This window comes from Lytechinus pictus, chromosome 7 (assembly GCF_037042905.1).
Source record: "Lytechinus pictus isolate F3 Inbred chromosome 7, Lp3.0, whole genome shotgun sequence".
Taxonomy (NCBI): Eukaryota; Metazoa; Echinodermata; class Echinoidea; order Temnopleuroida; family Toxopneustidae; genus Lytechinus; species Lytechinus pictus.
In genome coordinates this window covers 24,739,479-24,765,589 of record NC_087251.1, presented here as the reverse complement: position 1 = coordinate 24,765,589, position 26,111 = coordinate 24,739,479, and the positions used below count along the sequence as shown (strand labels likewise).

General features: G+C 36.4%; 1 protein-coding gene across 3 annotated transcripts; it reads right to left on the bottom strand.

Moving 5' to 3' along the window:
* Positions 1 to 3,536: 3,536 nt before the first annotated feature.
* LOC129265360 (uncharacterized) lies at positions 3,537 to 24,291 on the bottom strand. Of its 3 annotated transcripts, none has more exons than XM_064102298.1 (11): positions 23,995 to 24,291; positions 18,922 to 19,038; positions 17,483 to 17,623; positions 11,401 to 11,619; positions 11,082 to 11,159; positions 10,465 to 10,587; positions 9,763 to 9,903; positions 8,924 to 9,100; positions 6,762 to 8,042; positions 6,281 to 6,385; positions 3,537 to 5,616 (listed from the first exon to the last, which is right to left on the bottom strand). In XM_064102298.1, exons 1-11 carry the CDS (start codon positions 24,026 to 24,028, stop codon positions 5,237 to 5,239), a joined length of 2,796 nt encoding a protein of 931 aa, XP_063958368.1. In that variant the 5' UTR covers positions 24,029 to 24,291; the 3' UTR covers positions 3,537 to 5,236. The 3 variants fall into 3 exon arrangements, with proteins under 3 accessions (XP_063958368.1, XP_063958369.1, XP_063958367.1); XM_064102299.1 differs by lacking the exon at positions 23,995 to 24,291 and adding an exon at positions 23,794 to 23,969; XM_064102297.1 differs by lacking the exon at positions 23,995 to 24,291 and adding an exon at positions 21,497 to 21,589.
* Positions 24,292 to 26,111: the final 1,820 nt, after the last annotated feature.

Genomic DNA, 26,111 nt, shown 5'->3' with positions numbered 1-26,111 from the left:
GCTAAAATATTCCACCTGTCCTACCTACTTAAAAGGAAAAAGCTATGAGAATCAAGTATTACAGGCTAATATGAGGATTGAATTATGATGACTGGAGTGTTAATTTAGAGTCACAATATCAAAGAAAGTGGAATATATTTTAAATGAGGAAATGTACAAGTCAAAATCTGGTATGTAGTGTATCAATCTATAGGAGAAGAAAAAATCTGCACTAAAGTTTATCCTTTGCTGAATAGTACAATCATTTTGAGAACCTGAAAAATATCCACCATTAAAGCAGAACAGGTATGGGTCTTTCCAATGGCAAAACAATTCATCCCCCATGATTACCTGTCAAAGGACCATTTTCTCAATTCAGTTAAGGACAACAAGGAAACCAAGTGCAATTGCTATGGGAAAGGGTTGGTTAGGCTTTTAAGTCCATTACCCCTTCTGTAATTCATCAGGCAAATACATGAAAACGTAACCCGAACATTTTATGACAACAAACTCCTGAATTTATGAAATAATGGACCCAACATTTTTGTAAATAAATGGGGCTGTGTTCATGATGGGTTTCATGCTTACCCAAACATCCCAAGGTTTTGAGTATGCCATTCTCAGATCCTAGCAAGTGAAAAATGACCACAAACCAAATTCGATATGTAGGCCTATTGTTCATGGTGGCCAGGCAAAGGTAAAATGAATGCCTACGTACATGTATCCCAACTGAAATCAAGTGTCAATTGCCTTGGTTGATACTTGGATTGGAATGAGGCCAACCTACAGTGACTTCAATGGGGCTAATTACATGTAGACGTTCATGCGGCCACATCTCATGATCCGATTCCTACCAAAGTTTGGCTGTGAATGTTTGTCATTGATACATGGTATCCAAACCACTGAAATACAAAAAAAAAGTTTTTGTGGCATCATTGCCTTCATACTTATGAGAGGAAATGTCTGGGTTTGATGACCTGTTCTGGCTGATGTTCCAGGCAGGTTTTTCTTGTCTGAAACGTATCATACGTCTTGTTGTGTACTTAACATTGTGAAAAGCGATTAATTGAAGTTTCAATGTCACACTATTCAGATACCATGCATCCTAGACAATAATCACATCACTGTCAAGTGGTTGGAAATTAAGACAATTATTTTAAAATGCAACATTTAAGTCACTTATGAAGCACACCCAAATCACTTGCAACATACCGGTAATCATTTCTCCGACTTGAAAATATAGTGTTCTGCATATCTTTCTTATCACTATGCATTAATTTCCAAAAATAAATCTGGCAATCTATAAAATACTCAAAATTATACAGGTGTGTTCTAATGGTGATAACCAATGAATATGACATGCTGTTATTACATTACATAATAATAATATAGGTATATTTACCCAGGGTAGCCACTTCAGTTCCGAAATCTGTCCTCCCAGCGGGCCCTGCTATTATTATTACCCCGGCTTTAGCTGAGCTGCATAGGAACTCAAGCATTCAAGAAATTTCTTCCTACCGGGTAACCATTCACCTCACCTGGGTTGAGTGCAGCTCAATGTGGATGAGTTTCTTGCTGAAGGAAATTACGCCATGGCTGGGATTCGAACCCACGACCCTCTGTTTCAAAGTCAGAAGACTAATCAACTGGGCCAAAATGCTCCACATGCAAGGAGTGTATTAAAATTCTTTCTCAAATTGATTGCTGTATCTTACCATAACAATGTTATATCATAGAATATGCAGATTACATCACATACATGAATGAAATTCACACTGGAAAATGGCAAAATCTGTGTACGACACATGTTTAAAATTGTATTCAATAATGATAAATAAGAAACAAGAATGAAGAAGGAACAGAAGAAGGCAGGGATTAAAACACAGAAGCAATGACAAGAACAAATTATAACAAATGCCCAACTTTTCTTCACATATTAGGCATTAACAAAAATACATGTTCATAAAAACGATAGCTATACTGAACAAATAAAAAGAAAATGAGAAAATTTTAATTTTAAGAAAAAATTTCCTTCCTCTGAGCAAATGGCTTCTTACTCCAATGTTAAAAAGTAGAGTTTCATACAGGTAAAGAAATATACATTTGTATTTACAATCAGAGTTCACCATCACTTGCCTCAATTTTATCCACATTTAGGCTATTTACAAACAAAAACCTCAATACATGGCAAAAATTCATGTACATGGTTTTGAATTCAATATTTTCACAATTTCACTTATGTCTGCTTATACATGCAGTTGGGGTTAGTAAAAAGTAAAAATTGGTCAAACAAGATAAAATAATGTTCACTATGGAAGCTTAAAAGTGCCACCCAGATGTTCAGATAATCATCTTGTCATGTCTACATCTCTTAGAGAAAAAGATGAGATGACAAGATCTTGGATCTAAGATCTTGTCATCTCATCATCTCTCCCACAGGATGGCGAGATCTAAGATCACATCTTCTCATCTCTTCTACAGGATGTAGACATGATGAGATCCAAGATCTTGTCATCTGATCATCTCTCCATGATATCTAAGATCACGTCATATGATCATCCTTCTTACAAGATGCAGACATGACGAGATCTTTATCTCACCTTTTGACATGACGAGATGATTATCTGAACATCTGGGTGGCACTTTTAAGCTTCCTTAGTTCACTGATTACCAAATTCATTCTAATAAAACAGAGTTGTATTGAAAGGATAACGATCAAGTAAATAAAAAAATAAGGGGGAATACAAAATGAATAAATTTCTTTAAAAATCAAAAATTCAATTTCACATGCTGATGCTCATGATCATCAATATCATTTTTATTTTGATTGATCCTATACAACATATCAAGTGCTATGGCAGGCAAAATTAATTATCCAAAGTTATATACTATGGCCCGATTTCATGAAGGTGGTGTCTAAAAAATGTCCAATGCTGATGCACGCTTTTGTCACAGTGCGCCGAACTGACGCCTATTGTCATGGTTTAGTACGCTATTTTATTCATGAGTCCACTGTTTGGAGAGTGGACTGGTTAATTTAAAACAGTGGACTCATGAATAAAATAGCACGGATAACCACGGCAACAGACATCAATTTGGCGCACTTTGACAAAACCGCACATCAGCATTGGACATATTTTAATATGAGGGGTAAATAAGCGTAATTTATACACGAAATCTGCATAAACCGTGGGTTCAACCGATGGTTTTAAACACCACCTTATGAATTCGGACCTATAATTCTTGTTTTGCGATATTTTCACATATATACACATGATAAATGTGCCATGCATAAAGTTCCATATAAACTATGATATTCTACAATGAACCTTGTAAATTAGAAAAGATTAGTTCTTGTATGGCGCATATCACATACCATTTAACATGATTTCCAAAGGGACTTGGATGTTATTACCCTGGCTTTAGCTTGACAAGCCTTTTACAGCACAAGCATTTCAAGCAATAGATTCCTGCTAGGTAACAATTTACCTCATCTGGGTTGAGTGCAGCACGATGTGGATCAATTTCTTTCGGAAGGAAATTTAGCCATGGCTGGGATTCAAACCCATGACCCTCTGTTTCAAAGTCAAGATACTAATCCACTGGGCCACAATGCTCCACCAAGATAGAGAGATACACTGAAGAGTGTCGGTTACTTTTTAGTTTACATTGCTCTTACAGGCAACCATGAGTGCAAAATTCATACCATTTCATGCATAGCTGCATATCATCCAAAACTGCATCCTCAAAATGAAAATGTGTATTCAACGCTTTGAGCTGAAAGCATTATACAGCAGCAGAGTCTGCCTATAAATAAAAACTCTGGAACTTTAGAAAAATTGAGGTAAACCACACATACATGTAATCTCCGTGAAATCTAGTCAGAAAAATCACTTTGCAATTATTTAACAGAGAGGGTTAAACCAACGCAGACTTCAGTTTGTACTCCTTGTCATAAATGTTGTATTTTTTTCTCAAGGTCACATTTCAATTTGTATTCTGATAGGTACTGTGGTCTTTGCTACCGGCTAGGGGGACAAATATGTATATATGAATTGCATGTGAAGAAACTACAATATGTACACATTATTTAGTACTAAAATGTATTTCATTTCTACATTATTATCAATATTTTTTGTCTTTTTTTTTTTTTTTCTTCAAACCTTTTTATTATAATCTTTATTTATGTACATTTACTATTAAAAGGTCAAAGGTACTAAATTCCACAGTCAAATTCTAGTTTCTCATGAATGGTTGAACCAAGGACTAAAATAGCCCTGATCAACACATATATAGTGACACACCGGTTTGGAAATCAAGGAACAATGTTGTATTTATGAAGTCAATGCCGTGAATGTTTCCTTCTTATATTAACAATAATTTTAAGGCATCCAAGGATTCACACAATAGCAATAAAAAAATTTTAAAAATGAACACGTAAATATGAAACTCGGACTCCTATCAATCACTAACCCACTGGGTAATATGCTTATGGGCCAATGCACACTGAATTTCATCTGGGCTACTCTTTCTCCAAACTGTATCAAATCATACACAGAATGATTGCATAATAAGTATTATAGTAATCATGAATGATTGGTGTGAACAGTCTCTTTAGAAGAGTGTAAATTAATAATTCATTCAAGTACTCTGTGTGCACACTTTTTTTATATTTATGACATTAATACTGTAAGCAAAGAATTCATTGAGGACAGTTTTGTTCCTGCAGGATCGAATATGATCTGTACAAAATGAATGAGTAGATAACAAGTAATCCATGAAAGTGTTGTCCAAGATAAATTACAGACAAATTTCAGATCTGGTCAAGAGATTGTAATATGAAAGAAACTGCCTCAAAGTAAAATTGGAAAATACAATGAATGATTGCTATGCTTTGAAATATAGGTGAATGATGAAAGATTAGGGAATCACCAACGCCAAAAGATATTGACTCTCTAATAGAAGTCACCTGTAATGCACACAGAGAGTATGAATAGAACCAAAGACACACATTCAGCCCAACATTTCAGCTAATCATCATAGCTCGAGTGTGCAGGCACCTGAGAAGCAATCCTTACTTATAAAATATTTCCTCAATTAAAGAGAAAATAACTTCAAAACTCATGACTGTTTTTGTCTTTCCCACAGCAAAAGATTCTTTTTAAGCAATGACAAGAGAATACTGACCACTTTCATCTTATTGCTCCTGTGCTACATCCAACATGGACTCATCAAACTAATGTCAAATAGCTACTGATCAATAGTGGAATTTGTTCATCCTTCTGACGACATCCAATCGTTGATGAATCTGCGCACAATTCTTGAAATCCCCGCAGGTTATTTCAGGTCGCTTCTCATGCAACCAGTTAAACAGATAGAGTGTTGAGCTCTTTTGAAGGGAATCGACGTACCTAACTTCCTCAAACTTCATCTTGAAGAAGTACGCGAAGACCTTCCAGTCACTGCCCGTATTGGTCTCAGGATCTAACATGATCTTCAGCATCTCTCTGCATCGGTAGTCCATGTCCTTGATAGGGAAATCTGGAGGATTGGTAGGCTCCTCAGGAAAGCTGTTTTCCATAGGGAAACCTTGGTTATGATTGATCCTACCTGGAGAGGTATGCACCCTTTCATCATCTGTGGAAATGCAAGGAGGCAAGGTCAAAGGTCATTTAAAGACATTCATCAAAAAAAGGTACTTTCATCTCTTTTGGGGCAATCAGCAATAAGATATAAAACTAAATTTCATCCTGCAGCCTCCATCTTGATTTCATCATTGACTTTGGGATTAAAAATTCAATTACTTTAATTCAGAAAGACTGAAAAATCCTTATTCAATATCAGCTAAGGTAGTCTTATTTTAAATCCATGAAAATGATATTAGTATCACACCAAATAAGAGACAGAAAATCATCAATTACTCAAAGAAGTTGTTATGCACATTTTTTATCAATCACTCCCTTTGTGTCTTAAAAATATAGATTTTCCTGAAGTTGGAAGTGGATTTTTCAAAAGCCCTTGTAAAACTTTAAATAGCCTGTAATAAGAAAGATACAATCAATGTTTACCATCAGTATTTACAATAATTGTACATTTTGTACACAATATGCCATAGACTAGCATGTCACATCCTGATGATGAAGAACACCAATAGTCTATCAAACACAGGATTACTGTCTGTCACTCCTGCCACTATTCTTCTTTATCTTTCTGATCAAAGACAATAAATTACATTTTCTATACATTGTATTCCATTCTTCAATGACACCCCAGAATCACAGGTAATAGTGAGGAATCTTACCATTTACAGCACCCTCATTTCTCACTCTCCGGCCTGCACTTGTTGGAGGAAGAGATCTGAATTCAGCCCCAATCACATTGTTGGGTAATTTCTGACCAGAACCCTCTGTAAAAAAAAGGGGGGTTGATGGGAAAATAAGTGCAGTTGTTAACATAAAGTTTAATCAATTATGACCTCCTCACCCCCCCCCCAAAAAAAAAAAAAAATCCATGCAGTTGATGAAATAGATTTTGATTCTTAATAATAATACACATGCCATACTCTGAGAGATTCATGGGGAGCACTTCATCAACATTTTTCATCTGATAAGTTGTAAGATCTGACAACTTTCCTCGAATTTGATTGACTGTAAAGCACCGTTACCATGGTGACTCGGATAAAATAACACTTGTTGGATAATATGTCGTCCGAAAAGTCCCTTCGTCAAATGCTCCCTTGGATTTTAGAAGTATTTCATTACAAAAAAAAATTGTGTGCTCACCTTGGTAATCCTCTTGTTCAAAAGCATCTTTGCTGTTCATATTGGTAGCATAGGGGAGTCCATTCAGAGATTGACAATCATGTGGGTTGTCTTCTGCAACTTGAACAAATGGAACCTCTACTGAAGAACATGATGCATTACCTTGCCTTGACACAGGACCGGGCATGTTGAGGGACGTTGTTGTAGGAAGAGATGCAGGTCCGTCCCTGATGATGCTCTGATTGGGGATCATTTGTAAGGATGCAAAGCCACCTCCATATGAGGCAACGGAACCTGTTGAAGGAGGGATTCCACTGGGGTATTCTTGGTGAGGAGAAGCACTGGCTTCAGGAGAAGACATGGAGATGTCTCCTGTGTTGTCTCTTCTGGGGATCTTATTTCCAGTAGGTCTCTGTATACGGTCGTCATGTGGGGCAGGGCGAATATTTGGAGCTATCTCTGCTGCCAAGTACTGGCCATTCCTAGAGGGAGCACATAGATTATTAGGGAACTGACTGTTGTTGCTGTTAGGGTCCATGTCTTTAAAACCTGATGGACATTCTACGGTTGCATCACTCTGTGGCAGCACAGGTTCCTTGGATCCAAACGGCATGGAATGGATGGAAGTGAGAGGCATTGAGTCTCCATTGGCAAGATACTTGGCAGTATCTGAGGATGATTCTGAAGGTGTAGCTTGATGATAGACTCCTGATGAACCGTCTCTCGATAAAGGCAACTGTCCCGAAGCTTGCTGACCCTCCTGGTTGATGTCTATCTGAGATGGAGTAAGTGGTGGCCTGCTTTGATGATTAACGACTCCCATCTGCATCATCATTTTGCTCTGGGATGGATCCAAAGACCCTGCAGGCAGAGCATTGCAATTCCAGGAACCTCCGTTGACACCAACATACTTCGAGCCCTGGTTCCCTGAACTGCCCCCACTTGAGGGTTGTGCATGGACTGGTTTACCATTGCCAGGGTTGGGATTCCCACCTGAAGCATAACCTGCAGAATCCTTGCTGTGTGACGAACAGGCAGATGGGACTACTCTTCCTCCTTGCTGGTTCTGGTTACTAGGGTTTCCTACCAATCCCATGGAAGAGCTTAGACCATGTACAGGACTGGTCCTCATCTGGGTAGGTGCCTTGCCGTCTTGAGACGAGAGATAACTGGGTTCACTCATCTTACGTTCATCCATGGCATGCTGGTTACTGGCCCGAGAATATTGTCCAGCTGAAGGTGGGTTGGCTTCTGTACTGGAAAAAGCTAGTTCTTCTCTTGACAGATTTCCATTGCATTGATCTGGGATGTAAAAAAATCAAATTTTTGTATGAATGATCAAAATCAAAACGAAACTTCTATTTCTCAACCCAATTCAAATTTATAGATATGTATCTCCAAGACTATTCTTGTGAGAATATTCTTCCGTTGTCATAATCATCATACCCTAGGCATCCAGGGCAGTGAAAAATGTAAAGATATGTCCCTCACTGATCATGTACTATATCCACATTGTCATGTTTAAGAGAACTTACAAGTACATACTTAAATAAGTGTGCTTACCGGTATTTAGACTTTATTAGAGTGCCATGCACTGGCCTAAGAATAACTCAGGTTTTTTTTTTTAATAACTTCATATCAATTTTCCACATGAAAATGACCAAATCATTTGACTATACACATATTCTCTGACCCATTTGTTACCATCATGACAGGCTTAGTATTATCTTGGAGTTATTTCAGAGAAAATATCTTGAGACTTATTTAATGACTGCTATGGTCAATGTGGATATGTGTTATATACCCCAATTTGATATAAAGGAATTATAGTGAAACTTCAAGTCATTTAGTTGTATTCCATGAAATAAGAATAATAATAATATAAAATATTTATATAGCGCTTCATACAATGTTTCTAAGCGCTGCATCCCAGTACTATTACCCCGGCTTTAACATGGCTACACCTATCGGGCTCTCGAGCATTCAAGGAATATCTTCCAACCAGGTAACCATTTACTACACCTTGGTGGAGAGTGGCAAATATAGATAAATGCCTTGCCAAAGGACGCGAGGGCTGCTTTGAGATTCAAACCCGGAACCTCGGGGTTCAAAGTCCGGTGACTTATCCACTAAGCTACAGCACCTCTATGAAATGAACCATGGAAATGGTACTTTACTCTTACCCAATGCAAGCTTAACTCGGTTGATGAGATCTGTTGTATCAATGGTGCCATCATCAAGTCGCTCAAGAGAAATGAATGCCAGATTAACCAGTTTAGGGAAATGCCTCCCAATCACATGACGATTTACTCCCAGACACATGTGGACCACTCTCTTCTGAGAGGTGGCTACAATCAACGCTGACAAATAAAACACATCAAATTATTATAGATATTATCTATTACTATCCATTTCTTTTTATATTTCCTCTTTCACTGTAATAATGTTGACATGATGATCATCAACATTATCAGGTTGTCATCATTACTGTTACTATCTGTATATGTATCATTGTGTCAGCAAAATACCTGGGGGCTGTTTTATAAAGCTATTTGTAAGTTAAGAGCGACTTTAAGAACGACTGGTGATCCTTTCTTACGCGCTAAACCATTGCCAATTACCATAAGAAAGGATCACCAGTCGCTCTTAAAGTTGCTCTTAACTTACGAACAGCTTTATGAAACACCCACCAGGATTGGCATATAATGCTTACTTGCAATGAAAATAAAACAATAATTTTTTATATTATTCAATTTAAGAAAAAAACATTGTAGAGAATACTCTAAATATTCAAGTGCACAGATGTGTGTCATTCACCACATAACTTCTGCAAAGCCTTTGATTTTACATTGTCTATATCTAATACTAAACTATCACAGTTGAGCTACATGTACAATTCAGTACAATATTTTCAAGTTTTGAATGGACAACAAAGGAGAAAAAGACAATAAAAGAGATATCATAAAGTAAAAAAAAAACATTAATTCCCCTTTTGTGCCATAACAAATGTGTTATTATTTACCTTCAAATTTATCTCTAAATTTGTATGGTAGCAAGATATCAAGAAGCCTCTGGCACCAAGTAACAACCCCAAGTGTATTAGGACCGTCGTTATCAATGATACTCTTTACTTCAGACATCACTACCTCGGGAATCTGATGGTCTTTGTGATAGAAAGACAAATTGTGATAGTTAAATGTATAAGAAGGTGTAACCAGTGAGGGGAGGGGGGTGGGTTGGGACTGGGGCGGGGAGAGTACGATCTGAACGAACAACTCTTTCACTGTAAATCATCATGCTTCACTAAAATTTCATTTTTATTGGTCTTCATTCGGATAATATAATCACTGAACTGTTAATTTAATGTACAGAAAGACAAATTTATTCCAAGTACACTCGATTTTACATTTGCCATAATTGGTAGGTACATTTTTTTTTGGAAGATCGTGTAATAAGATAAGTGCAAAGCAATATCAGTGCTTTTATTGGATAGGGTTTCAGTCCACACATTGGTGATTGGATATTAACATAATAAAGTTATGCAAACCCCAAAAATCTTTAATTTTGGGCCAAATACTGATGAATTATATCCATTCTCATCATGTCTACACAAAGTTCATGAAAATATATTTCTTTAACATCCTATGGGAGATGTAAATGAATTAAGATATGACTACCGAAGTAGGGGAGAAGAGTGTCCTAAAATAGAAGTTTAGATACCTACCTTGGATTCTATTGTAGAGTTTATATTTAGTAGGATCCATTAATTGAAATCCATCTTCAAGTTCTCTACTGATTTCTCTTACTGCTTGCTTGGCTGCCTTGTCGCCTCCATGGACAATATGAACTGGGAATCAATTAATAAATAGAATTATTATTACATTTCTGGTCATTTAATCCTGTTCAAAATCACAAGGGTAATTTTTGGATAATTTGTGATACATAATTTTGTCTAATTCCATTTGTGGCATATGACTAGGCACTGCTCATATTACTCATCTGTCATTTGACACACTAACCTATCTTGACACTTTCATACTTTAAACAGTCCAGTCAATTTTAAGGCATGCAAACTTTCTCACTTTTTACAATTTAAAGTTCTTCAAGTTTATAAAAAATTAAAATTTGATATTTTTCAGCAACATGTAATTTCACAGGAATGAACATAGGAGCTTCAAACCATGTCATTGTTGTGGGAGCATACTCTACAAATACCATTTACTATTGTCCCTAGCATAGTTACTTGATGAGCACTGGAACACTAATCTGCAACATTGTTTTGCTAAACAAATTTTGTTATTGTATGTTGAAAAAGGGAACCTTTTCCATTGTTTTCCTCACCTGAATCTATATCAAGTGTAGTATCCTCATTCATAGGGACTCCTGATGAAGAAACTTCTGACTGTACATCCACTGGAGCTGGTTTTATATATCAGAATAGGATGATAAATTAATTGATAGAAAGTGTTTAAGATGAAGAAAAAAATTATGAGATTGGAGTACATTAATCATAACTTTTCTGTCTACAGGCTTATTTACAGTTATGTCATAGTTCAATATTAGAGTTCTGAGTGTAAATCACTTTGGCATTGTAGAACTTATTTGTGAGAAGTTTGAGGATATTAAAGCATTATAACAGTAGTGTCCATGACAAGCTCACCTTTCCACTGTTTTACAATAGCATTCACAAAACTTGGTAACTTCATGTCATTTGGATCTGCTCTGCACTTTACTCCACAAGTGTTGAATTTGAAGTGATTTACAAATGCCATGGTGAAAGCTTCTTGGAAAATCGCATCTGATATGGTCAAATCTTTGTCCCATAACAGTGCCAAACGACGATCGTTTCCCGGTGTGACTTGGTCTTTCAATACTAGATCTGAAAGGAAGTACATTATGATTATGACAAATTGAGTGAATTACCACTTTGACAATGAATTCATATTTTAGGGTACTGACTCAGAGGTCCACCATTATACCATATCCTGAATACTATTTAACTAAAATTATGGGAAACAGAAAATGTCAAAAATGTTGTTTAAATTGTATCTTTCATATGTTTACAGTACCTTATCGTCATGTTATCATGGATGGTGAAGGAAATATTTTGCTATGGTTTTTATTCACAAAAATATTTGAGCGTCAAATGAGCTTATAAACTTAACCTGTAAAGTAAGAGGCCATTCTCATTACGCTTTCTAAAACTAGTTTACTGGAAACCAGTTTGGAAGATCACTTTGCTAGCGTTCCCAGTTGACCACACTAAAGTGGTTTTCAAAATCACTTCACATAAAGCGATCTTGTTGCTATGGAAACGCTCTCAGTGGGGTCACACGTTTCGCGCGAAATTCGAAACCACAGCGTAGGCATTCCACACCTGTCGTGTGGAGTAGCGCGTTCAAAATGTGCGAAGATTGCTTCCTGAAGAACGGTTGTGTCCACACTTACGCTAAAACCAGTTTAACGAGTCAAAGCGATCTTGAAACCTACATCGTAAGGTGGTTTTCTGAACCGGTTTGGAAGATCGCTTTGACCGTTCTCACTACACGTTAAACTAATTTTCACTAAACTAGTTTCCAGTACACTGGTTTTAGGAAGGTAGTGAGAACGGTGTCTTAGAGATTTGTGTCGCAATTGGCTATCTACAACTCTTCACCAGAGTTTAATGAAACCCAAGTTCAGTATACAGGTCAGGGACACTCGGCTCTGTCAGATGACATGCAAACAAAATCATGAATTAAATAATAAAGCTTACATGTATGTGTACATGCTTTAATAAGATTCATGTGTAGCATAACTTTTAAGCATTCATCTTGAAACCTCTTGAATTTCAAAGAGTCACACAATAATATCCACTTTATCAAGACTAAATATCACAATCATACTCTGCTTTGCTTTAAAAAAAAGCTGATTTTAAGAAAATGAAATTGAAAAAAAAATCTGTGAAAAATGGCATTAGAAGAATCACCCTAATGGTAGAGAGATGTTCATTTCACACCCCTTGCAAATTTAATCAATACATATTTGTTATTTTAGAAGATCATTTTAATCACCTACCTCTACTCTATTTCAGGCTATTAAGAATCTATTCAACGAAGCTGTTCAAGTACAATGGAAACGCTACTCAAGCTATCCCGTTTTGACATTCTGCAGTCATTTTATAGCGATGAACATAATCACAAGCTTGCAAGTTTCTCAACCATATCATGCCATCCCATGGTAATTGTAGCTAAATAGTTACTACATGTACATGTACATGTATGTAAAGTAGTTTGGTGAGGAAAGCTCACAATGAATGTGGAAATCCCCACTTTCTTTGATTTCTCAGAATACATGTACTGTACATGAACAGGCCACCAACTTAGACATTGTCACCGATTTATTTCATGAAAGTATGAAATCACAGATCACTGTCAGATAATTAGTCATCATGTTTTGATAAGGAATGCCAGGTAACATTGCCATTAAATTTAATAAAACAGTTTAGGCTGGTTTCACAACATGATGCAGAAGGAATAGGATGTTTCATAAATAATTTAAAACTGCATGTATTTTTGCATAGCTTCTGCATTTATGGTAAAGTCAAAATAAATCTAAAATACATAAACATATTTGTAGTATGACATTAAAAAGGGCTCCACACTAAACCTTTTTTTTCTACTGGTCCAACCTATTCATGTTGGACCAGTAGAATTGCAGTAGATACCCAGTTTTTCAATTTTTTACTGGTCCGAACCAAAATTTACTGGTCCCCCAAAATAAAGGAAATCATGTTTTTTTGCTGTCTTTTATTGCTTTATCGCCCCCCAAAAAAAAAAAAAAAAACAACAACTAATAAACGGTAAACACATACACACACGCAAAATTATTCATGAGAACCATTTATCAATTTTGGAAAACCATTTTTTAAGGTGCCAAAGCCATTTTATTATTTACTAAAGAATATATCATTTATATTAGTTTGATATGTTTTTTTACTGGTCATGTCGGACCAGTATATCTGGCTATTTCTGAAAAGTTACTGGCCCGACAGCAATTTTTACTGGTCTGGGACTGTCGGACCAGTGCCAGTGTCGCGCGCTGCATTACAGTACATTTCAATGTGACCGACAAATCAGAGCAGGGGAGCAATAACAAAATTTAGACATAAATTCAATAAATAAGCATAAGATAAAGTAATGAAAAAAATTCAATGGCAAACTACAATTAGAAGCAAAAAGAAATGCTTGAGTAATAACAGCCAATATACAACATGTATATTACACCACAGTCTAACTTAAATGAAATCTCATTCTAATTTCAAATATTTGTAATAAACCAGATGGGAGATTTGTCATTTTAGGCTTATCTGGGACCCGTTGCATACAAATTTTCTATAAAAATGCTCTGGCGAATAAACAAAAACTCTGGCAAACAAAAAATAATGCCATTGAAAATTACACATTAAAAATGACAAAAGTTTTATGCAACGGGTCCCAGGTATAGTGAAGAGGTAGGTTCATGAAAAAAAACCACATTAAATAAAAACCTCTATACCCAGATAAATAGCCATCAGATGGATATCCAGGGACTGTTTCATGAAAGTTGTCAGCAGTGACAAGTTGTCTTTCTCTGACAGTTACTATAGCAACAGTCAGAGCCAGTGCCTTTCAGCCAGTCAAAACAAGGATTTCACTGAAATTGTCAGCACTAACAATTTAGTCAGTGCTGACAACTTTCATGAAAGACCCACCAGGTATAGAGGCTATATCCTTAATATTACTGTTCATGAACTAAACCCTACCATATTGAAGCCCAAAATGACTGATCCCTCCCCATCTAGTAATACATGTGATTTTTCCACTTTGAAAAAAAAAAAAACTTCTGGCAAAGAAATTGCAGAATATCTTCAAAAATTCATGTAAAGTAGAGTATCAGAAAATTATTGCAGGGAATAATTTCCTGGTATCGCATCGCAATTTGCTCCACATTTTTGAAAGACTGCTATGCATAAAGTCTTTTGTATATTTTTTTAAATAGGAGTCTGTACATTACTTAGTTGAGAGCTTTTCTCTTATGACCAAAAATGCTATTTAAATTTTAAAGCAAAATTATTTCCTGTATTGTTAACTTCCTCTACACTTCCGGAACCCACCATAAGGCCATTAATCCCATCCATTTCCAACTGTATGAAAACGTTCTGAAACCACAGCTCTTCTCAGATTTAGCAAGTCATTTATTATTAAATTGATACAGACATATTAATGTTTCCAAAATGTGAATTCAATGTAAATAATTTCTTAATCATCTTTTGCAATTATTGCATACACACATGGTAAAATATACATGTATAGTATACCATGAAAGCATTTTAAGAACCCATGTCAAAGATTGACCTCTGATCTTGTGCTTCATGACAGGAAATACCGGTAAGAGCTATAATGTATACATGTACATCAATAAAACCTGTGGAAGCTTGACAACCTGTATGAACATAATGCCAAGTGTTTGACAATTATTTTAGAACTGAACTTGTTCTCAGAGGCAAAAATGCTGATATAAGAGTATAAAACTTACCTGAGATCATTTTAAGGAAACTGATCTCAAACAAGTTTGAAAGCAACCCAAGACCAGTTAGGAGCACATATAAACAGTACATGTAAATTGCCCTCTACAGAAATTTAAGCCTGCTGGTAGTAACTAGCTCCCGAGGGGGGGGGGGGCACTCACATATATTGGTGGTACGGGGACGTGCCGCTTTGATGACCCTCCTTTTTCAGACCTAGTTTTCAGTTCTCTAGATACTCAGAATGACAAAAGTTCAGTTCAGCAGCCGTCCAGCCCCGTTCACAAGGCCCCCATTACGAGACATCTCAGTTCCCCAGCCCTGCCAAAATTAACAAGCGCGGGCGCTACATGCAAGAAATGTACGCACGGCTTCTCAACTCCCTCCATATAACTAGTAGCCGCTCCATGCAAGGCTGGCGCATGCACAGCGCTAGCGTGCACCGTACCTACCGCGATCCTGTTACCTAGACCCCGTTTTTCACACCGCTCGGAAAATATTTAGTTCCCAAGACCCCGTACTTTACGCTGTTAGCGTAACATTTCACTAACACCGCGCTAACAAAGGACCCTGTTACAACCGGTAATCTCGCCGCGATGGCTATAATGCATTATTTACATCTGAGATCAACGCTTGACATCACAATCTGTATACTATCCATTAACAAATCAGCTCCTAACAACATGGGTAGAATTACCGCACAGAAAGTTGTTGCAAAATCTATAATTTGTGCATAGTGATCTAGATTTAACTTGGATTTAGTTATGATTATTTGCACATCCTACAAGTTTAAAATTTTGTCTAGGAAAGGGTAAAGGAATGTAATTCATTATCATATTATAGGCCTACAAAATTGAATTATTACATTTTAAACATGAAATGGCAGCAGGTAGTAAATATATATTTGCTAATTTAATTTTTAAAATATCGAATAAGCTTCAAAAAGATAAAAAAGATTAGCCTATCATGATATTACGATGGAGATTCTGTACAAAAAAAAATGCGATCCCACTTTTCATCAGTTTCTTTTGTTTGAAAATGCTCTTCACAGACTTCACTCATCATGCTCATGATATAGTATTTGCCAATGATGGTTATCATGCGATAAATTTCATCAACTATTGTTCTTCTTTCTAATGTAGGGTCTATTCATAAAAATGTCTTCAAACACCTAAATAAATGATATATCTTGGAAGAAAAAAATCTTTGAAAAGGATCATATATCTTGGCACTAATCAACATCCCCCGCTATATACCTATTCCTAAAGGGGTACTCCAGGCTGAAGAAAATAATACGGTTTGAACAGTAAAGTGAGACAAACAAAACACTGACAAATTGATAAAAATTGGAAATGAATACAAATAATTATGGTATCTTAAAATTTTGCATTAGGCCCTATTTCGGTGAAATTTATATTCATGTCTTCAGGAATATGCAATGAGGGTCTGTTGTATCATTCAAAATTAGGTTTATTTAAATTTTGTCCACACAGAATATTGCTTCAAAGATCATAATTTTGTTACTCGGGCGACATACACACATTTGAGACAATTACGAGTTCATTTCAATAAAATCAGAAAAAGGGGAAAGAGCTAGAGGATATGGCATTATCTTTCCATTTATTGCATATTCATGGCCACATGCTGCTCAGTAATATCAGTTGCAAAATACAGAGTTTAATTTTTAATATTCAAGAATTTTGTTTTTTTTTCTTCAGATTTTGTTGAAATTTTCAGCGATTTGCTCATCTAATTTTACTCAATTTATTCATATATTGTTGGGCCCAGAATACCCCTTTAATTCGGTCAAGTATATTTTAAATTACTTGGTATAAGAAAGGGAGACAAGTTTTAAAGAGAGAAATTATTCACTAATATCGTCACTATTGGCGCCCTTGGCACTGTTAGTGATTTGTATTAACATTAGCGCCACTGTTAGCTTCTGCTAAGCCTTTTATTGTTAGATTATTAGGAATTCGGCTAAGCTTCTGTGAGTTTATCGATACCGGTAGGCCTACTTTTAGTGAAAACAATGCGTCTAGGCGGTGGTCATCCGTGAAAGGTGTGACTGGCCCTAATGTTAGCGTTCTGTTACGCTAACAACGCTTCTGTGCGGTCGCCACTGATGTTTATATGCTTCTGAGCATACATGTAATACCACGATCATTAAAAAAAATTATAAATTACAAACACTTACCTTGGAATGCTGTGGAAATGTCTTTGTTATTTTTCATGACTTCACAGAGACGTGATGATAGGAAAATGATTGCCTTACAATGGAGATCATCATCATCAAGCTTTCTCATCATCTCTACAATCTCGGATGCAACATTATCTCCTTATGAAAGAAAGAAATTGTGTTTCACTGAATAACATGTTGGTATATACATTCAAATTGTTGATTCATCTTCATATAACATGAAAGAATACTATAAAGCACATTATGCATTAAATTTATTGAAACATCATGGTGAAAGTTTAAATCAACATGTCACATGTTTTATACGTTTGTATACTGAAGTGGCTCCCCTGGGTATATATACTATCATCAATATCATGATTATTATTGTTGTTGTTATTGTTATTATTATCATTATTATCATCATTATCACTATTATTTTTATTTAGCTCTCTTTAAAAAAAATAAATTTACTTCTCGAGTATGGAATGTTATGAAAACAATCAGGTACGTATACAAATCATAATCTGCACATATTATGTAGCTAGATAATCTAAATGTTTGTAGGGTCTTTGGTAAGAAAAAATTGAAGATAACTTGAGGAACAGACTATTAGATTAACTGCAACATTCAAAATTTCTTAAACAAGGAAAATTATGGTCTGTAATTTTGTAAGATTGGAATGTTAAAATGATAGATCAATATGATTTAAATTTTACCATAGCTTTGAATGATAAAAACTTTGCAAGAAGCCCAACATCTACATGAAGCACAATGAAAAATCAACACATTTAATGATAAATTGGAAAATATCTACAGTAATTGAATTATAGCTCTGATTATCACATTAAATACTTGGATAGTTGCAGGACATTGCAAGAAGTTTTATGGTTTTTTTTTCAGACATGATGTACTATCATAAAGTGAAGAAACTGCATACTGTGGCAAAATTGAATGTACATACATTTTATCAATACCTACAATTTATGAACTTGTTTACAGACAACTTATTTCAAGTTGCTATGAATATTTAACTCTTGATTGAATCAAAACTTACAATAATGGTGATTCAACAAGCTCAATGAGAAGTCAATAAAGTTTTACCTTACATTAAAAAAATGAAATATTAACATTCAAAATGTAATGTAAAGTTATCCATTGCCTAGTATGTTATGCATATTATGCATATAAAAGTTTGTGAAAATTAATGAAACTTCATAGTCGTGATTTTTTAAATTTAATTTTGTATCCAGTTTCAATCAAGTATTAGGTAAGTGTTAGGCTTGTCTGATTTTTATTCTCTATCAAATAAATTGTTGGTGAGGTTAAGTTGGCAATTTTTGGGATGATTTTTATAGCACTTCTCATATGGTATCAGGTAAAACATAAAGAGTCTCTGCAGTGTAAGGCATAAAGTACTTCTTATTTCATCTTCTTGTAGTATGATTGCAACTTACTCTCTTTGTAGCGACGTTTGTAGGATACTTGGTCTTCCAATTTCAACTCATCTTCTACTCCGCTTATTACAGCACGGATGGAATCATTTATTTTCTTCTCCGCATGAATAAGACACACTAAATGTAGAGAAAAGACAAGTTGACAATGTAGAAAAGATGTTAATTCCTTTAATATATTTCATTATCATCATCAAGCAGAGGGGTTCTTTTTGACTTCTAGTTTGATCATCTTTTTTATAGAGAAGGGAGTACATGTATGAAACAAATCCACTTTCAAATTTTTGAGAAAATGGCAGTTTAGGTATATGGAGGAGTAGCCCCAAGGATGTCACTACGGAATCTAATAGTGTAAAAAACTAATACAATATTATCATTCTCAATAAAATATACAAAACAACAAAGCTCATTTAATTATCTAACTGCTATGAAAATTTTATTGGTCTCACTTCAGTGGTCATGCATGTGCACAGCAATATACCATAGTCTAGTTGATTGCCCTCCCCCCCCCCCCCCCCACCCCCGGGAATTCTTCCTTTACATGCTGTGTCACCCATGCCCAGTCCAAGAGGCATGGTTGTTTTCTAGAGGCTCAAGGGGACCACAACGCGACAATTAAATCTTAACTTTTAGGTGCGCAGTCATGGGGCCCCCCCTTCATACTAGGGCCTAGCTAACCAGGCGCGGATCCAGCCGGATTAGACACATACTATTTTAGGGGCTATATTTTTTGCACAATAATCCGGCTAGATCAGTTCCTGCTAGCTTTTTATAACTAACAATCCGCATAACTTTGAACTTATTGAAGGAGTTTATTAAATAAACCTTTTTCAGTTTCTTTTGCTTTTATCTCCAAGTGAGGCAAGACATAGTCCAGCGGAACAACCGACGAAACAGACACTGAAGCTTTTGATCTAGGCCTAAGATGGGGGCCCGTGGGCGGGCACTCGTATACATTGGTGGTAAGGGGATGTGCCGCTTTGATGACACCCTTTTTCAGACCTCATACTCCAAATGACAAAATTTCCTTTCAGATTAGCTGTCCAGCCCTCTCACAAGACCCCGGTATGTTTCAAAACATCTCAGTTCCCCAGCCCTGCCTAAATTGTCCATCACAAAGGTATAGCTGCACACATGCGCACAGCATCTTATTCCCTCTATCTATACCATGGCGCTTGAATGGCTGGCACCCAGATGCACAGCGCTAGAGCTACAATCGTGTACCGTGAGATACCGTTCGAGACCCCGTTTATCACACCACCCGGTATATTTTTAGTTCCCAGGACCCTTCACCCTTACTTGTAGTCAGTTCCTTAATTAGAGTTACCGGTAGACCCCCATTTCAGGGTTTTGTGAGGCACACCCCCATCAAAATATAATTTGAGTGCCCCCCCCCCCCCCCCGGATTGGGATCGGGTGTCCAGACACTTAATATTAAGGCCTATCCTGCCTTTCTCTAAAACAAAAACTATGAAAAATTGAAATCGTCATCAATATTTGATCTCTGCGTAATGCAGAATTTAAATTTGATTATAAGGTTCCTCCCCCGGACCGCGCCAATTCTTCAGACGTCACTGTTTATCACCAGGAGCTAGACATAGAGGAACAGAAGAAGATCCTGCGTCCAGAACTGAACCTTAGCTTAGCTTAGGCTAGTCTTGAGGACGCAATGATGATGACTTTTAAAATCCTGTCATATACTTCTTCATCATTGACGTCTTGAACAGGCCTTCATAGACATGTAAGAGTACGAAGTAAACAAAGATGGATTTGCTAGGGAAATCCATCTTTTCATAACAGAATCGCATGAAATACGTTTATTTTATTAATTTCTACACCTTCCTACGCCTAATGCGTAGGAAGGTTTAAAAAAATGTTAGATAAAAATGTAAAAAAATAAAGGTTTTTTACCTAACTGATGCCGCGTAGACCCCTCGATCCACATGTAAACAACGGAAATACAATAGCGTCGACCCTTGAACCGCTTATGTTTGACGTACTTCCGGCTAGCAATGCCGTCTTGAAGAACAATTTATAGATAAAAATTATTATTTCACAAATACTATAATTTATTACGTAATTATAAATAATTAGTATAATACTAAAAATTATTTATAATTACGTCATAAATTTTAGTATTTGTGAAATGATAATTTTTATCTATAAATTGTTCCTCAAGACGGCATTGCTAGCCGGAAGTACGTCATACATAAGCGGTTCAAGGGTCGACGCTATTGTATTTCTGTTGTTTACATGTGGATCGAGGGGTCTACGCGGCATTAGTTAGGTAAGAAACCTTTATTTTTTTACATTTTTATCTAACATTTTTTAAAACCTTCCTAAGCATTAGGCGTAGGAAGGTGTAGAAATTAATCACTCACACAACATGCGAGGTTAGTATTACTAACCTCGCACAACACATGTGATTTCATAGTGCATTTTGACGTTTTCATTCATCACACGAATGTGAGGGACTAAACTACGCCAAGCCTTTCAATATTTGTCCACTATGTTAATCTTGATCGTATTATTTGAAAAAGGAATTATAAATTATTTATTAAGGTGTTTTATCGCTTACCTCCAAATCTCAACCAGGATACTTCGTTCGATCCGTCCTTGGTCATCCTCATACTGCGGTGGAAATTACGCAAACAACAATCGGAATGCGAAATTTTCCTATCGAACATTCTCGATTCAAGTCGTAGGGGAGGGAGAAAGGAAAGAAAAGAAGGGAAAGGAAAAAGCGAGAAAGGGAATGGAGGGGGCGGTAAAGGAAAGGAGAGACAATGAAAGACAGATCAGGGGAGGGGGAAAGGTAAAGGAGAGAGAGGGAAAAGGAGACCATAAAATAGAAAGAAAACAAAAGAAAGGAAGAGGGGAAGGGAGAGGGAAAGAAAAATGGAAAGAGCGAGAAAAGAGTAGGGGAGGGAGAAAGGAAATAAAAGAAGGGAAAGGAAAAGCGAAAAAGGGAAGGGAAAGGGAGAGAAGAAAAGAAGGGAGAACGAAAATGGGGAAAGGGAGAAGGAGAGGGGATGATGAAGGGGATAGGAAAATGTCAAGTTTGAAGATCTGAATATTAACACTAAAACAAAATTAGACTCCCATGTTTTATTTATAAAAATACCATCTTTTTCATGATTATAAAGGTTCAACGTCCCTGTTCTAGGTCTAAACTTCAACATAAATCTACTGGCGCTTCGCGCTTGAATTCTGGAGGTCATTCCTCTTTTAAAAGTATAGGTAATCTGTCGGACTTTTCAAATCCCAAATTTAAATCTTAAGCGCAAATGCCCTCGCATTATTTTTCATTTAGATACAGTCCTGTCATCAATATCAAAAACTCTAAGCGCGAGCTTCGCGCTGGCATCATTTTTGTAAGTGACATTTATGATGTTGTTCATATTTTAAAAATGTCCATTTGTTGAGGTTTAAATGTCCAAGCGCTTGCATAATTTGTAAGGTAAATAGGCCTACCCTTTTAATTGTTATACAAAGGCGCTTATACAACGTCCAGAATGCAGTTCGGAATATTGAAAATAACTATTGGTCCCGCTATTTCTGCCCGTGCGACAAGCATTTATCACTTTGAATCATGAGATTCACCTTTAAAATATGATGAAAAAGTATCGTTAAGACTGAATTAAGAAAAAAAGAAGCTCACGTTTCACGCTCGCATTTTGATCCGTTAGCTTGTGATAATAATGGTGACTTCGTTAATATATCTTAGCGGACATGTCCACCTTTTGGTGCTTCAAGAAAAATAAACACAACACACAAATAATAATAGAAAACGAACAAGGATAGAATAGATAGTTACCTATCCCACTCATGAATTCTTATTTAACAGTCCCCAAAACGTCTTTTTTTCGTGTTAGCTTATTTCATATACATACATATACATACATATATATATATATATATATATATATATGTATATATAGGTCTCCTCATCATGGTTATAAAAAGTGCTCAGAATGTTTTATTTTCAAGTCCTTGTATCAGAATTTTCAGCTCGGGCAGCTCTATCGCATTTTGATTACTATCCTGTTGATTTATTTACTTGAACAAAATATTTAAAATGTCCAGCTTTTAGAACAGATATAAAAAAAAGGTATTCACCTTTGATCATAGATGAAGAAGAAAAAAGTGCAAAAAAATAGGAAACAAACTAACGAATTAATGTGACATAATTTTTCTTCATTTCAAGGCGACTCTTTACATTTCATCATCGCTGATGGCGCTACAATAGAAAATACCGCTTGACAGCAAAAAAAAAAAACAGAAAGAGGAAAATAATGCTGAGCGTCTAAAATGCAGCTAGCAGTACAAGCTGCAGAACCGTAAACAAACATCTTGTGAATAACATCGCGCGCCCTCTTTAAGCAAAAGTTTACAACCACGATTACCCTGCGGTATCTACGTGAAGATCACGAGAAAATGCTTTTTTTTTCTTAAAAACACACCAAAGAGAAGAAGAGAAACGATCCATATGGTTCGGTAAGTGTCATAGCACAATTAGAAACATTATTTTAAAAGCAATGGCATAGTCATTTTAGTAAAAAGGGTGTGAAAAATTCGCGTGCACCATGTGCATATGAATCCTTCGCACGCGAGATGCATTGATCCCATGAGTGGAAATTAATAAAATAAACGTATTTCACGCGATTCTGTTATGAAAAGATGGATTTCCTAAGGAAATCCATCTTTGTTTACTTCGTTCTCTTGCATGTCTATGAAGGCCTGTTCAAGACGTCAATGATGAAGAAGTATATGACAGGATTTTAAAAGTCATCATCATTGCGTCCTCAAGACTAAGCTTAGCCTTGCCCTTAGGCCAGGTTGGCTTCGGCCTTATGAAGTTATGACTTATGTAACCTTTTTATAAAAAGTCTAAATATTTCCTAACAACACTGTTCTTTTATAGTTGTAGAAACACTTGAGTGCAAATTTTGTTTGAAAGCGATTGTCCAGACTCCAGATAGGGGTACACAACAACTGGATACAGGAGAATACAACAAAGCAGCTCAGCTCAGTCACGTCAGACTGCAGACAGCATGCAGCAGCACACTCACTCACCTCTCGAAATGTTGCTGTTGCTGGTCGCCATCATCGATGCACCGTAGCGTAGCCGTTGCAAGTTGCATGCAGCTGAATGAAAATTAATATGTCATAAATGCTCTCAGTTACTCAGTCGATAAGTCCTTGATTCACATTATAGGAAATCGAACCCTGAAACACAAATTACATACAATATAAAAGTGTAAGTAAATGCTTCTCTCGGAGTCTAAGCTAGCAAGAATGATCGGAATGATTTTTGTATGCGAACAGCTAACAACATCGCATCGCTCCTGCCTGATATCCTGTGACATCATTATTTTTTGCCAATTTTTTCGCAAATAATGAGTTTTTTGTGTATTTTTAATCATTAATGAAAATACATATGTAGTAAATTCTATTTTCAATATTCTATTATCATTAAAAATCATTATTTTGTATCTAAATTTTGTTCCAGATGTATTATCAAAAATATTTTAAGGTATTTTTTACAACATATATTCGGATAATGACAGGGGGATTCCCCAGCTCTACCACCAATTGATGGTGAGCTTTGCATCCTACCTGCAATAGGCAGGGGCCGCGGAAGCGGGGGAGGGGGGGGGGGCCTTCAGCCCCCCCCCCCCACTTTTTTCCAAAACTGTGTACAAAATCGTACTAATGACCATATGATTGTGATTTTTTACATGGTCAGCCCCCCACAAATATTTGAAAACCGGGCCGCGGCCCCTGAGTAGTACCGTACTACCATGGATGGGGGTCATATGAGCGATGACGTCGATTCTTCCCTACTAATAATTATGTCAAGGATGCAAGTGATCAGAAATTGATTTTTTTCTTCAGATTTTTACATTCCGTGGCTTCTTCTTCCAAGCCAAATCATCATGCTAATGCAATGACATAGCTCTTTCAAAGGAAAGAGCACTATATTGGTACAGCAAAATCGTCGAAAAAATTGCTAAAATCATTGGTGCTAGCTATTCATTAGCGTCCAATGGCTCTTTCGATTCGATTTTATAACTTTGTTAGTCATTCACGCGATTTTACTCCCGGATTTTACTCCGATTTGTGCATGTCGAAATCAAAGCTTCAGTATGTCCTTTTTTACGGCTATTTACTTTCTTATTTTCTGAAAGTAGGGAAGAACTGCTGGATGCTCATTTTCTACAGTGCATGTTTCTCCATTCCGGGCTCCATTCTGATAACCACTCCTTTATTTACAACTCAGATAAATAAATAAAAAACTACTTTTTTTATTGACCTCTACAGTGAAACACTGAAATCTTCCTTGTTCACTGAGGTCATTAGGGTAATTTCTTAATTTTGTTATAGAATCAGGGGATAGGGTGCAGTCGGTTGCCCCCCCCCCCCATCAAATCAAGGAATGAATAAAGAATAAATAATGTATGACAATTTTTTTTTCTTTTTAAATCTGTACCAAATCTTACAGGAAAGCACTCGGCTCTTTCTGCTATCTGATCACAAGCTTTTGTTGTTGTTTATAGGGTTTTGTTTTGTTTGTTCGTTTGATTGATTGTTTGTTTGGGAAATGATAGCCAATGAAAGAGAAATGTTGATGTTGCCAAAAGATAAATCAATTCAGGCTACAATTAAACAATAGTCCTGAAATAGTACAATTTATAGCAGTGATAACAATATTATAGGGCTTTATTTCTTTGATGATGTCTGTATAATATGTCTCAAGGGCGGAAATCTCTCCCCAAGGGTAGGAGGGGGACCAGGGGCTGGACAATTTGACGATTTGAAGAAAAAAAAGTAATCACCCAAAAAGTAAGGTAATCTCGTCGTCCAAAATACATGTTTTATTTCGATTTTGAATGATGTATTTCTTTCCATCATAAAAGACCAAACATAGTAGGGGGACATTTGATATTGTGCCCTCCTACTATTTTGGGTAGGGGGGCGCGTCCCCCCTGTCCCCCCCCCGGATTTCCGCCCATATTATGTCTGCCTCAGTGCCTCTTTTTTTTCAAGTAGAAGTGGTGCTCCTCCACTTCGAAAGAAGCTTCGCTACCACCGCTGCTTACATTAGAAAAAAAATGAATTTTCTTTTTTCATGACACAAGGGCCGCGGTCCGGGGGGCTAGTTGGTGGGCTACACCCTCCCACTTTTTTTC